Consider the following 16,871-nt stretch of genomic DNA (forward strand, 5'->3'; position numbering starts at 1 on the left):
TCAACTTTAACCACTACCAGGATATTTTAGCCCAAAACCTGGTTACCTCTCTGCTAGGAGGCTGAAACTTGGCCATAAGTGGATCTTCCAGCAAAACAAAGAAACTGTAAATTGGGCACAAAATCAAAAATGTTCTATGGCCAACTCAGTCTTCGGACTTGAACTCCATTGAAAACCTGTGGTTTGAATTGAACAGGGCAGTCCATAAGACAGACTAAATAAATCAAGGACCTGGAGAGATTCTGTATGGAGGAAGGGTCTAAGGTCCCACCCAATGTGTTCTCTAATCTCATTAAACATTTCAGTGTCGTTATTCTCCCAAGGGGAGGGTGCTGGAGTTTTGAAAACATGGGAGGCAATAATTCAGACCCCTACCTTTTGAGAATTACATGATAAACTAAATCTCTTTCTCTGAGCAATTCTATTAGTATAAAATAATATAATTTCTGTATTTTTTACATACAATATAGCTCAGTATTTTAATTATTTATTTAATAGAGTCGTTTATCTCATCTTTATCAAGGGTGTCAACAATTTTGTCCCCCACTGACCTCCATACTGCTGCTACATGGTGTAACAATACATCATGTAGATGTCTATAATGAACAGACTAGGTCTATACTGCTCCTACATGGTGTAACAATACATCATGTAGATGTATATAATGAACAGACTAGGTCTATACTGCTCCTACATGGTGTAACAATACATCATGTAGATAGATATAATGAACAGACTAGGTCTATACTGATCCTACATGGTGTAACAATACATCATGTAGATGTATATAATGAACAGACTAGGTCTATACTGCTGCTACATGGTGTAACAATACATCATGTAGATGTATATAATGAACAGACTAGGTCTATACTGCTCCTACATGGACTAACAATACATCATGTAGATGTATATAATGAACAGACTAGGTCTATACTGCTCCTACATGGTGTAACAATACATCATGTAGATGTATATAATGAACAGACTAGGTCTATACTGCTCCTACATGGTGTAACAATACATCATGTAGATGTATATAATGAACAGACTAGGTCTATACTGCTCCTACATGGTGTAACAATACATCATGTAGATGTACATAATGAACAGACTAGGTCTATACTGCTCCTACATGGTGTAACAATACATCATGTAGATGTATATAATGAACAGACTAGGTCTATACTGCTCCTACATGGTGTAACAATACATCATGTAGATGGATATAATGAACAGACTAGGTCTATACTGATCCTACATGGTGTAACAATACATCATGTAGATGTATATAATGAACAGACTAGGTCTATACTGCTGCTACATGGTGTAACAATACATCATGTAGATGTATATAATGAACAGACTAGGTCTATACTGCTCCTACATGGACTAACAATACATCATGTAGATGTATATAATGAACAGACTAGGTCTATACTGCTCCTACATGGTGTAACAATACATCATGTAGATGTATATAATGAACAGACTAGGTCTATACTGCTCCTACATGGTGTAACAATACATCATGTAGATGTATATAATGAACAGACTAGGTCTATACTGCTCCTACATGGTGTAACAATACATCATGTAGATGTACATAATGAACAGACTAGGTCTATACTGCTCCTACATGGTGTAACAATACATCATGTAGATGTATATAATGAACAGACTAGGTCTATACTGCTCCTACATGGTGTAACAATACATCATGTAGATGGATATAATGAACAGACTAGGTCTATACTGATCCTACATGGTGTAACAATACATCATGTAGATGTATATAATGAACAGACTAGGTCTATACTGCTGCTACATGGTGTAACAATACATCATGTAGATGTATATAATGAACAGACTAGGTCTATACTGCTCCTACATGGACTAACAATACATCATGTAGATGTATATAATGAACAGACTAGGTCTATACTGCTCCTACATGGTGTAACAATACATCATGTAGATGTATATAATGAACAGACTAGGTCTATACTGCTCCTATATGGTGTAACAATACATCATGTAGATGTATATAATGAACAGACTAGGTCTATACTGCTCCTACATGGACTAACAATACATCATGTAGATGTATATACATCAACTATACATCAACTATACATAATGAACAGACTAGGTCTATACTGCTCCTACATGGTGTAACAATACATCATGTAGATGTATATAATGAACAGACTAGGTCTATACTGCTCCTACATGGTGTAACAATACATCATGTAGATGGATATAATGAACAGACTAGGTCTATACTGATCCTACATGGTGTAACAATACATCATGTAGATGTATATAATGAACAGACTAGGTCTATACTGCTGCTACATGGTGTAACAATAAATCATGTAGATGTATATAATGAACAGACTAGGTCTATACTGCTCCTACATGGACTAACAATACATCATGTAGATGTATATAATGAACAGACTAGGTCTATACTGCTCCTACATGGTGTAACAATACATCATGTAGATGTATATAATGAACAGACTAGGTCTATACTGCTCCTACATGGTGTAACAATACATCATGTAGATGTATATAATGAACAGACTAGGTCTATACTGCTCCTACATGGTGTAACAATACATCATGTAGATGTACATAATGAACAGACTAGGTCTATACTGCTCCTACATGGTGTAACAATACATCATGTAGATGTATATAATGAACAGACTAGGTCTATACTGCTCCTACATGGTGTAACAATACATCATGTAGATGTATATAATGAACAGACTAGGTCTATACTGCTCCTACATGGTGTAACAATACATCATGTAGATGGATATAATGAACAGACTAGGTCTATACTGATCCTACATGGTGTAACAATACATCATGTAGATGTATATAATGAACAGACTAGGTCTATACTGCTGCTACATGGTGTAACAATACTTCATGTAGATGTATATAATGAACAGACTAGGTCTATACTGCTCCTACATGGACTAACAATACATCATGTAGATGTATATAATGAACAGACTAGGTCTATACTGCTCCTACATGGTGTAACAATACATCATGTAGATGTATATAATGAACAGACTAGGTCTATACTGCTCCTACATGGTGTAACAATACATCATGTAGATGTATATAATGAACAGACTAGGTCTATACTGCTCCTACATGGTGTAACTATACATCATGTAGATGTATATAATGAACAGACTAGGTCTATACTGCTCCTACATGGTGTAACAATACATCATGTAGATGTACATAATGAACAGACTAGGTCTATACTGCTCCTACATGGTGTAACAATACATCATGTAGATGTATATAATGAACAGACTAGGTCTATACTGCTCCTACATGGTGTAACAATACATTATGTAGATGTATATAATGAACAGACTAGGTCTATACTGCTCCTACATGGTGTAACAATACATCATGTAGATGGATATAATGAACAGACTAGGTCTATACTGATCCTACATGGTGTAACAATACATCATGTAGATGTATATAATGAACAGACTAGGTCTATACTGCTGCTACATGGTGTAACAATACTTCATGTAGATGTATATAATGAACAGACTAGGTCTATACTGCTCCTACATGGACTAACAATACATCATGTAGATGTATATAATGAACAGACTAGGTCTATACTGCTCCTACATGGTGTAACAATACATCATGTAGATGTATATAATGAACAGACTAGGTCTATACTGCTCCTACATGGTGTAACAATACATCATGTAGATGTATATAATGAACAGACTAGGTCTATACTGCTCCTACATGGTGTAACTATACATCATGTAGATGTATATAATGAACAGACTAGGTCTATACTGCTCCTACATGGTGTAACAATACATCATGTAGATATACATAATGAACAGACTAGGTCTATACTGCTCCTACATGGTGTAACAATACATCATGTAGATGTATATAATGAACAGACTAGGTCTATACTGCTCCTACATGGTGTAACAATACATCATGTAGATGTACATAATGAACAGACTAGGTCTATACTGCTCCTACATGGTGTAACAATACATCATGTAGATGTACATAATGAACAGACTAGGTCTATACTGCTCCTACATGGTGTAACAATACATCATGTAGATGTATATAATGAACAGACTAGGTCTATACTGCTCCTACATGGACTAACAATACATCATGTAGATGTATATAATGAACAGACTAGGTCTATACTGCTCCTACATGGTGTAACAATACATCATGTAGATGTATATAATGAACAGACTAGGTCTATACTGCTCCTACATGGTGTAACTATACATCATGTAGATGTATATAATGAACAGACTAGGTCTATACTGCTCCTACATGGTGTAACAATACATCATGTAGATATACATAATGAACAGACTAGGTCTATACTGCTCCTACATGGTGTAACAATACATCATGTAGATGTATATAATGAACAGACTAGGTCTATACTGCTCCTACATGGTGTAACAATACATCATGTAGATGTACATAATGAACAGACTAGGTCTATACTGCTCCTACATGGTGTAACAATACATCATGTAGATGTATATAATGAACAGACTAGGTCTATACTGCTCCTACATGGTGTAACAATACATCATGTAGATGTATATAATGAACAGACTAGGTCTATACTGCTCCTACATGGTGTAACAATACATCATGTAGATGGATATAATGAACAGACTAGGTCTATACTGATCCTACATGGTGTAACAATACATCATGTAGATGTATATAATGAACAGACTAGGTCTATACTGCTGCTACATGGTGTAACAATACTTCATGTAGATGTATATAATGAACAGACTAGGTCTATACTGCTCCTACATGGACTAACAATACATCATGTAGATGTATATAATGAACAGACTAGGTCTATACTGCTCCTACATGGTGTAACAATACATCATGTAGATGTATATAATGAACAGACTAGGTCTATACTGCTCCTACATGGTGTAACAATACATCATGTAGATGTATATAATGAACAGACTAGGTCTATACTGCTCCTACATGGTGTAACTATACATCATGTAGATGTATATAATGAACAGACTAGGTCTATACTGCTCCTACATGGTGTAACAATACATCATGTAGATGTACATAATGAACAGACTAGGTCTATACTGCTCCTACATGGTGTAACAATACATCATGTAGATGTATATAATGAACAGACTAGGTCTATACTGCTCCTACATGGTGTAACAATACATCATGTAGATGTCTATAATGAACAGACTAGGTCTATACTGCTCCTACATGGTGTAACAATACATCATGTAGATGGATATAATGAACAGACTAGGTCTATACTGATCCTACATGGTGTAACAATACATCATGTAGATGTATATAATGAACAGACTAGGTCTATACTGCTGCTACATGGTGTAACAATACTTCATGTAGATGTATATAATGAACAGACTAGGTCTATACTGCTCCTACATGGACTAACAATACATCATGTAGATGTATATAATGAACAGACTAGATCTATACTGCTCCTACATGGTGTAACAATACATCATGTAGATGTATATAATGAACAGACTAGGTCTATACTGCTCCTACATGGTGTAACAATACATCATGTAGATGTATATAATGAACAGACTAGGTCTATACTGCTCCTACATGGTGTAACTATACATCATGTAGATGTATATAATGAACAGACTAGGTCTATACTGCTCCTACATGGTGTAACAATACATCATGTAGATGTACATAATGAACAGACTAGGTCTATACTGCTCCTACATGGTGTAACAATACATCATGTAGATGTATATAATGAACAGACTAGGTCTATACTGCTCCTACATGGTGTAACAATACATCATGTAGATGTATATAATGAACAGACTAGGTCTATACTGCTCCTACATGGTGTAACAATACATCATGTAGATGGATATAATGAACAGACTAGGTCTATACTGATCCTACATGGTGTAACAATACATCATGTAGATGTATATAATGAACAGACTAGGTCTATACTGCTGCTACATGGTGTAACAATACTTCATGTAGATGTATATAATGAACAGACTAGGTCTATACTGCTCCTACATGGACTAACAATACATCATGTAGATGTATATAATGAACAGACTAGGTCTATACTGCTCCTACATGGTGTAACAATACATCATGTAGATGTATATAATGGACAGACTAGGTCTATACTGCTCCTACATGGTGTAACTATACATCATGTAGATGTATATAATGAACAGACTAGGTCTATACTAATCTTACATGGTGTAACAATACATCATGTGGGGCTTTAAGGTGATGTTAGTGTGACGTATAATGTAGTGGACGGAACGCTTCTTTCAACAGCAGCAACAGGGGATTTGTAGATCAGTCAGTCTGCAGTCGCCTGCAGTGTCGAACAAGCCCAATACCAAACCAATCAGGTGGTTGTTTGATGAAATGAAGCTTCAGACGTCATTGAAGACGTGCTGCTGATAAAGTGATACAGGCATCGGTACACTGCTTTGAAGTTTACTGCTTATCGATTTGGACGCAGGCCTCGTAGCTCCGGTATCAAAAGTAACATCCCTACTGACAACAAGGCAGCAGAGTCTACCGTGCTAATGCGTTCCCACTAGATAACACAACCACACAGTATATGAAAGCATGAGGTGTGGCTGACGTTTACAAGCTGGAGCTAGATACCGAGCTAGCATACAAACTCTGTAGCACATAGTGCATTGTGGGTAGTTTAGAAGATATCCGGAAATAAGTTTAAGAAATATGTAACAACGCAAAAACATAACTGTTTGTACTTATAGGTAACCAGATTGTGACTACAACTAAGTTACTAAGTCTTTAACCACACTGTGTTGTTACACGGGTGAGTAAAAACGAACGCTTCCTCCCCTTTAACTTTTTGTCAGAAAATAAAATAAACGTTTTACTCAACTGCGTTACCCACTCCAGTCAGCAGATGGCGGTCTGGGAATTTAAGGCGATGCTGTTGGTGTGACGTATAATGTAGTGGACGGAACTCTTCTTTCAACAGCAGCAACAGTTATTAAGCCTCCTCGGTAGCTTGCTAGACAAAATAGCCGAACCAATAAAGCTCATTAGACGCTTTAGTGTATATTAGCCACTGTGTTTTAAACCCACTTCTGTCGTCTAGTTAGTTATCCGTTTTAATTTCATATTTACGGTGTTGTTGTTATTATTCAGCTAGCGGGCTGGTTAAGTTAGCATTAGCCTAGCTAGCTAACTTGTCCAACCATGCGGTCACTGAGCTACTCTCCTCCTGCTAAAGAAGATGAGGACATCACAGTAAAACAAGAAGTAGAGGGTGAGGCCGTTACTGTGAAAGAAGAAAAAGACTCGTTCAGAGTGAAAGAGGAGGAGGATGTTACAGTAAAAGAAGAGGAGGATGCAGTTTATGGAGTGAAAGAGGAAGAGGGGGAGATGACTGTTACATCGATCGAGGAGGAAACTGGACATCTGGCCCCGGTTTCCCAAACGCATCTTAAGACGTCCAATGGTTCTAACGGTGAACTTAGCCATAAGATGGTTTTGAGAAACCGTTCCCTGATTAACACTAGTAAGTACTGTCTTAAATACAGAGGCACAAACTCTGCAGTTGTTGAACTGATGTGTGGTGTTAAAGCGGAAATATTCAACAGCTACATCCATATTTAGACTTTTAAAATTATTTATGTATAACCATTGATTCTTGAAGAATATAACACATGCCTCATGAGCTTAGTTCAACTGTTGTACCCCATCAGAACCCCAAATAAGCTTTTTTTTACTCCAATGTTTAGAAATGTAAACCAACACTGTATAGCCTCAACATAGTTAAAACTATAATGTTGATATCATGGATGGTCAGTCCTTGCATCCATAGGTCTGTCTATGAATTTGAAAGTAGTTACATTTCTCCAACCCCATAATCATCTTATAACCAAAACAGTGGTGGAATTACAGTTTTGTTGTTGTATGAACGGCAGATTGCTGGGTTGTGTGGGTTTTTTCAACAGTAACAAAATGGCTGCCCAGAGGCTTGGTTTGGTAAACAGCTGAGGGATGGGGGAAGGAGGAGTGTAACCACTCAAATTTATTCATCCATGATGTCATAATGATAGTTTAACCAGGTTTCTAGGATATATAGTATATTCTAGAATTCATTCATGATGTCATAATGATAGTTTAACCAGGTTTCTAGGATATATAGTATATTCTAGAATTCATCCATGATGTCATAATGATAGTTTAACCAGGTTTCTAGGATATATAGTATATTCTAGAATTCATCCATGATGTCATAATGATAGTTTAACCAGGTTTCTAGGATGTATAGTATATTCTAGAATTCATCCATGATGTCATAATGATAGTTTAACCAGGTTTCTGGGCTATATAGTATATTCTAGAATTGCCAGTGTAGATTTCCTGTGGAGGCAAATTATTAGAGCTGTTGATAAGTCATTGTATAGTATTCAGCCAATTGTTTTTCATGCCATTACATTAAAGGCAAGACATACCTAGATTCAATTACATTCATGAATTGGTTTGAAACCTTTGTTTTAAACCCGTCTCAAAATTGGTGCCTTGCCGGATTTGTAAAAAATGGTTTGTCATGAAACTCTATTTTTTTAAATGTATTTAAATGTAACCTTTATTTAACTAGGCAAGTCAGTTAAGAACAAATTCTTATTTACAATGCCTGCCTACCCCGGACAACGCTGGGCCAATTGTGCGCCGCCCTATGGGACTCCAAATCACGGCCGGTTGTGATACAGCCTGGATTTGAACCAGGGTGTCTGTAGTGAAGCCTCAAGCACTGAGATGCAGTGTCCGCTGCGCCACTCGGGAGCCCCAAAATCATGTTCTAGTGCTGTCCCCAACTAAAATACATCTTGGTCAACCAAGAGTCATCTGTTCTTTCTACCAATCACCCCATGTGTTTTTATAAAATCTGTATGTACTGAACTTGTCTGATGCTTTAAGCACGCTGTTTGATTAAATAAATAAGACACACAAATGACGAGAGGAGCCAGTCGTCAACATGACCTGACTGGAGGGAGCCAGTCGTCAACATGACCTGACTGGAGGGAGCCAGTCGTCAACATGACCTGACTGGAGGGAGCCAGTCGTCAACATGACCTGACTGGAGGGAGCCAGTCGTCAACATGACCTGACTGGAGGGAGCCAGTCGTCAACATGACCTGACTGGAGGGAGCCAGTCTTCAACATGACCTGACTGGAGGGAGCCAGTCTTCAACATGACCTGACTGGAGGGAGCCGACCAGTTCTGAAAGCCTTTTGCCGTACCCTCATCCTACTCCTCTGGTGATGTAGACGTTATCCCAGGCGCTCTCATTTGTTGACTTCTGTAACCGTAAAAGCCTTGGTTTCATGCATGTTAACATCAGAAGCCTCCTCCCTAAGTTTGTTTTACTCACTGCTTTAGCACACTCCGCCAACCTTGATGTCCTTGCCGTGTCTGAATCCTGGCTTTGGAAGGTCACCAAAAATTCTGAAATTTCCATCCCCAACTACAACATTTTCCATCAAAATGAGAGGAGTTGCAATCTACTGCAGAGATGGCCTGCAATGTTCTATCATACTTTCCAGGTCTAAGCCCAAACAGTTCGAGCTTCTAATTAAAAAAATGAATCTCTCCAGAAATAAGTCTCTCACTGTTGCCGCCTGTTACAGACCCCCCTCAGCTCCCAGCTGCCCTGGACACCATATGTGAATTGATTGGCCCCCATCTATCTTCAGAGTTTGTTCTGTTAGGTGACCTAAACTGGGATATGCTTAACCTCTCTAGGGGGTGTGGGACGCTACCGTCCCACATGGCCAACATCCAGTGAAATTGCAGAGCACCAAATTCAAAAACAGAAATACTCATTATAAGCATTCATAAAACATTCAAGTGTTATACATCGGTTTAAAGATTAACTTCTTGTTAATCAAACCACGGTGTCAGATTTCATAAAGGCTTTACCGTGAAAGCATACCATGCGATTATCTGAGAACAGCGCCCAGCAGACAAATCATTACAAACAGTTACCAGCCAAGTAGAGGAGTTACACAAGTCAGAAATAGCGATAAAATGAATCACTTACTTTTGATGATCTTCATATCGTTGCAACTCACAAGACTCCCATTTACTCAATAAATGTTTGTTTTGTTCGATAAAGTCTCTCTTTATATCCAAAAACCTCCGTTTTGTTCATGCGTTTTGTTCAGTAATCCACAGGCTCAAAGGCAATCACAACAGCCAGACGAAAAATCCTAAAAGTATCAGTAAAGTTCGTAGAAACATGTCAAACGATGTTTATAATCAATCCTCAGGTTGTTTTTAGCCTAAATAATATATAACATTTCAACCGGACAATAACGTCGTCAATATAAAAGGTAAACAAGAAAGGTGCGCTCTCGGTCTCGCGCATGAAAAATCTCTGAGATACTGAATGGTCCACTCATTCAGAGTGGTCTTACACTCTCATTTTTCAGGATGCAAGCCTGAAACTATTTCTAAAGACTGTTGACATCTAGTGGAAGCCATAGGAAGTGCAATTTGAGACCTAAGTCAATGGAATCTGTATAGGCAGTCAATGGAAAACTACAACAACAACAAATCCCACTTCCTGGATGTATTTTTCTCAGGTTTTCGCCGGTCATATCAGTTCTGTTATACTCACAGACATTATTTTAACAGTTTTGGAAACTTTAGAGTGTTTTCTATCCAAATCTACTAAGTTTACTTTGGCACGCTTTTCATCCGGAGGTGAAAACAGTGCTCCCTACCCTAGTGATGTTAACACCCCGGCCGTCCTACAATTCAAGCTAGATGCCCTCAATCTCACACAAATTATCAAGGAACCCACCAGGTACAACCCTAAATCTGTAAACATGGGCACCCTCATAGATATTATCCTGACCAACTTGCCCTCCAAATACACCTCTGCTGTTTTCAATCAGGATCTCAGCGATTACTGCCTCATCGCCTGCATCCGTTATGGGTTTGCGGTCAAACGGCCACCCCTCATCACTGTCAAATGCTCCCTAGAACACTTCTGCGAGCAGGCCTTTCTAATCGACCTGGTATACATATTCGTCGCCAAACCCAGTGGCTCCAGGTCATCTATAAGTCTTTGCTAGGCCACCTTCACTCAGCTCACAGGTCACCATAGCAACACCCACCCATAGCACGCGCTCCAGGAGGTATATCTCACTGGTCATCCCCAAAGCCAACACCTACTTTGGCCACCTTTCCTTCCAGTTCTCTGCTGCCAATGACTGCAACGAATTGCAAAAATCGCTGAAGTTGGAGACATATATCTCCCTCACTAACTTCAAGCATCAGCTATCTGAGCAGTTTACCGATCGCTGCAGCTGTACACAGCCCATCTGTAAATAGCCCATCCAACTGCCTACCTCATCCCCATGTTTTTATTTACGTTTTTTTGCTCTTTTGCACACCAGTATTTCTACTTGAACATCTATCACTCCAGTGTTAAATTGTAATTACTTCACTACTATGGCCTATTTATTGCCTTGCCTCCGTACTTCATTTGCACACACTATATATAGATTTTTGTATTGTGTTATTGACTGTTCGTTTGTTTATCCAACGTGTAACTCTGTTTTTTTTTGTCGCACTGCTTTGCTTTATCTTGGCCAGGTTGCAGTTGTAAATGAGAACTTGTTCTCAACTGGCCTACCTGGTTAAATAAAGGTGAAATACATTTTTTTTTTTTATCTTAGCTTTATTGACAACACTCAAATGGATACTGTCATTAACGCAGTTCTTCAATAATTACACATAATACTTAATACTGTAGATGTTTAGTTACAGTCACATGATCAACTATCAGAAGATCCAGGAAATACTTTTCTGAATGCCAGTCAAATTACAAACATCACGACATGCAACAACAACCAAAGTGCTTCTTCATTCATTACTCTGGTAAAGACAGTTATGCCGTGCTCCATGTTGGATCCAACATCCCTAACAAATTGATGTTTATAATGTGTTATTGTCTGCTTGATTTACTGTAGGGTCTCGTTAGTCCGTTTGGAAACGGAGATACTTAGCTCATAATGTGTAGAGAACTGTTCCTTGATGGATAGGCTATTGTTCAACACACAGAGCTATTTTCCTATATTTGTTGTTAGGTGTAGTTATGGGTCCTACAGTAGGTCTATGTTATTGTTAGGTGAAGTTATGGATCCTACAGTAGGTCTATGTTGTTGTTAGGTGAAGTTATGGGTCCTACAGTAGGTCTATGTTATTGTTAGGTGAAGTTATGGGTCCTACAGTAGGTCTATGTTGTTGTTAGGTGAAGTTATGGATCCTACAGTAGGTCTATGTTGTTGTTAGGTGAAGTTATGGGTCCTACAGTAGGTCTATGTTATTGTTAGGTGAAGTTATGGGTCCTACAGTAGGTCTATGTTATTGTTAGGTGAAGTTATGGGTCCTACAGTAGGTCTATGTTGTTGTTAGGTGAAGTTATGGATCCTACAGTAGGTCTATGTTATTGTTAGGTGAAGTTATGGGTCCTACAGTAGGTCTATGTTGTTGTTAGGTGAAGTTATGGATCCTACAGTAGGTCTATGTTATTGTTAGGTGAAGTTATGGATCCTACAGTAGGTCTATGTTATTGTTAGGTGAAGTTATGGGTCCTACAGTAGGTCTATGTTATTGTTAGGTGAAGTTATGGGTCCTACAGTAGATCTATGTTGTTAGGTGAAGTTATGGGTCCTACAGTAGGTCTATGTTATTGTTAGGTGAAGTTATGGGTCCTACAGTAGGTCTATGTTATTGTTAGGTGAAGTTATGGGTCCTACAGTAGGTCTATGTTGTTGTTAGGTGAAGTTATGGGCCAATTTGGCAAACAGTGTACAAACCCTCATTGTCAGGCTGATGGAAAAGCCAAAGAGCATTTTACTGGTTGAAGTGTTTTTTAAGTACAAAGCGGTTGATTTGCGATGACGACACAAACATTATATTAAGCAGGAGATTCAAGCGAGCCTGACAATTATAATCCAAAGTAGTGTGAAATGAACTCATTAGCAACCTGGTAATGGAGGTTACTCCCCTGAGCAAAAATCTTTTCTCACCAGCAAACATAGAAAAGGGCCTCCAATCTTAGATGTTACTACTACTGTGAAAACAAGACAAAATATGACTATTGTTGCTCATTTTAAGACAAATGTCAAGTAATCATTACATTCATTACAGATGTCAATTGTTGTCCAACATGGCTACGCTGTTGGCATGACCTTTTACAGTGGATTACTGCTGTTGTGGACCTTTAATCATCTGTCTGACTTTGTCGTTCACACAGGAGAGAGACGTGACTATCGTGGATCCTCTGGGGAGCCTCAACAACCTCATGATGCTGACGAGGCAGAGAAGAGCCTCTCCAGATCAGAACACCTCAAGAAACACCTGCAGAGACCCACAGGGAAGATAATTAACCTCTCTGACTGTGGGAAGAGATTCACCTCATCAGGCATTAAAATTCATCGGAGAAGCCACACAGTAGAGAAAGCTTATTGCTGTACTCAATGTGGGAAGAGTTTTGATACATCTAGCCATCTTATTGTACACCAAAGAACACACACAGGAGAGAAATCTTATCGCTGTGATGAATGTGGGAAGAGTTTTACTCTTTCAACCAGCCTGAAATTACACCAGAGAACACACACAGGAGAGAAACCTTTTAGCTGTGATCAATGTGGGAAGAGTTTTACTCAATCAACCAGCCTGAAATTCCACCAGAGAACACGCACAGGAGAGAAACCTTTTAGCTGTGATCAATGTGGGAAGTGTTTTACTCATCGAAGCAGCCTGATATCACACCAGAGAATACACACAGGAGAGAAACGTTCTAGCTGTGATGAATGTAGGAAGAGTTTTACTCATCGAAGCAGCCTGATATCACACCAGAGAATACACACAGGAGAGAAACGTTCTAGCTGTGATGAATGTGGGAAGAGTTTTACTCGTTCAACCAGCCTGAAATTACACCAGAGAACACACACAGGAGAGAAACCTTTTAGCTGTGATCAATGTGGGAAGAGTTTTACTCAGCTAATCAACCTGATAACACACCAGAGAACACAGGAGAGAAACCATACAGCTGTGATGAATGTGGGAAGTGTTTTACTCATCGAAGCAGCCTGATATCACACCAGAGAATACACACAGGAGAGAAACTGTATATCTGTGATGAGTGTGGGAAGAGTTTTACTTGCTTGCGCAATCTGACTCTTCACCAGAGAACACACACAGGAGAGAAACCCTATAGCTGTACTCGATGTGGGAAGTTTTTTTTTAAATCTAACCATCTGACGATACACCAAAGAAGACACACAGGAGAGAAACCTTATAGCTGTACTCGATGTGGCAAGAGTTTTGTTCAATCTGGCGAACTGAAGATACACCAGAGAACACACACAGGAGAGAAACCTTATAGCTGTGGTCAATGTGGGAAGCGTTTTGGTCAATCTGGCCAGCTGACATCACACCAGAGAACACACACAGGAGAGAAATCTTATAGCTGTGATCAATGTGGGACAAGATTTGCTTGGCTAACCAGCCTAGTTTCACACCAAAGAACACACACGGGAGAAAAACCTTATAGCTGTGGTCAATGTGGGAAGAGTTTTGTAACAATGTAACAAGAGATACTCCGATAAAAGACATCTGATCAAACATCAGAAAATACATGAAGGAGTTGTTTCATGATATCAATGAATTAATGTCACAATGTAGAATGTTTTAACATTGTAGAAGGAGTATTTTAATGATGTCACAATGTAGAATGTTTTAACATTGTAGTAGGTGTATATTAATGATGTCACAATGTAGAACCCTAAACGTTTGTCCCCTGTTCTATTGATTTCAACATGATATGGATATTAGCCTCAGGGGGAAAATCCAGGCTCTGAAATGGAAGAGTTACTATTTATGTGATTTAACAAAAAGTGACTAACACAAAAAGAGTTGTGTTACACTTACCATGTTGGTGACCCACTTGAATCAAAATGCAACACTTCAAAATGTAGCGAGCTGTTTTCTACAAATTGTCCTCTAACCAGGGATGTACACATTATTCCCAGATTCCGTGTGGTTTTTGAGCTGTTCGTTTTAACAGGACGTGTAAACTCATCTTCCTCCTTTCGCACAATTGTTGCCAGCAGCATACCACCCTGCATCCCACTGCTGGCTTGCTTCTGAAGCTAAGCAGGGTTGGTCCTGGTCAGTCCCTGGATGGGAGACCATATGCTGCTGGAAGTGGTGCTGGAGGGCCAGTCGGAGGCACTCTTTCCTCTGGTCTAAACAATATCCCAATGCCCCAGGGCAGTGACTGCCCAGTGTATGGTGCCGTCTTTCGGATGGGACGTTAAACGGGTGTCCTGACTCTCTGAGGTCATTAAAGATCCCATTGCACTTATTGTAAGAGTAGGGGTGTTAACCCCGGTGTCCTGGCTAAATTCCCAATCTGGCCCTCATACCATCACGGCCACCTAATCATCCCCAGCTTACAATTGGCTCATTCATCCCCCTCCTCTCCCCTGTAACTATTCCCCAGGTTGTTGCTGTAAATGAGAATGTGTTCTCAGTCAACTTAACTGGTAAAACAACGGTAAAAAGAAAAAAAAATCCACATGACATCGATGAGTTATGACAAATAGGTGTTGTGTTCCTTTGTTTAGGGACCCCTACATTTAAATGCATCACTCCAAAATGTAGCTGACTGTCTTCTGCAGGTTGTCCTCTAACCAGTGAGGTAAAATATATCTCCATTTCCATGTGTTTTTTGTTTTGTTGTGTTAGTTTCAAGAGCAGGTTCAACCTGATTTCCCCCCAAATGCATATAAGATTTGTGTTTTGCGTTTAGCCAGTGCGTTGCTATGGATCTTTATTTATTTTGACTGCATGTTTTTCCGTATTGGAGATGAGTTTTGTTTGGGCTCGTTCCAAGGAGACGAGAGTTCTAGAAGCTAGTGGGATTTAGAAAGAGGATAGTTCTAGAAGCTAGTGGGATTTAGGAAGAGGAGAGTTCTAGAATCTAGTGAGTTTTAGGAAGACGAGAGTTCTAGAAGCTAGTGGGATTTAGAAAGAGGAGAGTTCTAGAATCTAGTGAGTTTTAGGAAGACGAGTGTTCTAGAAGCTAGTGAGTTTTAGGAAGACGAGTGTTCTAGAAGCTAGTGAGTTTTAGGAAGACGAGTGTTCTAGAAGCTAGTGAGTTTTAGGAAGACGAGAGTTCTAGAAGCTAGTGAGTTTTAGGAAGACGAGTGTTCTAGAAGCTAGTGAGTTTTAGGAAGACGAGTGTTCTAGAAGCTAGTGAGTTTTAGGAAGACGAGAGTTCTAGAAGCTAGTGAGTTTTAGGAAGACGATACCAACTATCAATCACTTAGATCATGTATTTTCAGGTAGAGATACATCCTTGGGACGTCCATAGCCAGTTGAAGTTGACATTTAAAATGGTTAAGGTAGGGGTTAAGGTTAGGGTTTAGGGTAGGGATGTCCCAAGGATCCCAGATAGCATTGACCATCGTGCATTATTCTGTCTCTTTTACATAGCAGGTGTAAAATAAACACAGACAAGACAAGTAGGCACGCAGTGCATTATGGTCATTGTAGTTTAAAAATAGCATCTAATTATGTAGGGTGACCATACGTCCTCTTTTTCCCGGACATGTCCTCTTTTTGGACCAAAAAAAATGCGTCCGGCCGGGATTTCTAAATCGCCTAAAATGTCCGGGATTCGGCTTTTGCTTCCTACAGTCTCCATTCGTTGTGTGCG

General features: G+C 39.1%; 1 protein-coding gene across 1 annotated transcript; it reads left to right on the forward strand.

Moving 5' to 3' along the window:
* The first annotated feature begins 13,330 nt into the window (after positions 1 to 13,330).
* On the forward strand, positions 13,331 to 14,938 carry LOC145877256 (uncharacterized). Its single transcript, XM_082972557.1, has 3 exons — positions 13,331 to 13,343; positions 13,488 to 14,148; positions 14,238 to 14,938. The coding sequence occupies exons 1-3, from the start codon at positions 13,331 to 13,333 to the stop codon at positions 14,737 to 14,739; spliced, it is 1,176 nt and encodes a 391-aa protein (XP_082828683.1). The 3' UTR covers positions 14,740 to 14,938.
* The last annotated feature ends 1,933 nt before the right edge of the window (positions 14,939 to 16,871 follow it).

The sequence above is a fragment of the Salmo salar genome, unplaced genomic scaffold (genome assembly GCF_965601325.2).
Source record: "Salmo salar unplaced genomic scaffold, fSalSal1 ptg000743l, whole genome shotgun sequence".
Lineage (NCBI taxonomy): Eukaryota > Metazoa > Chordata > Actinopteri > Salmoniformes > Salmonidae > Salmo > Salmo salar.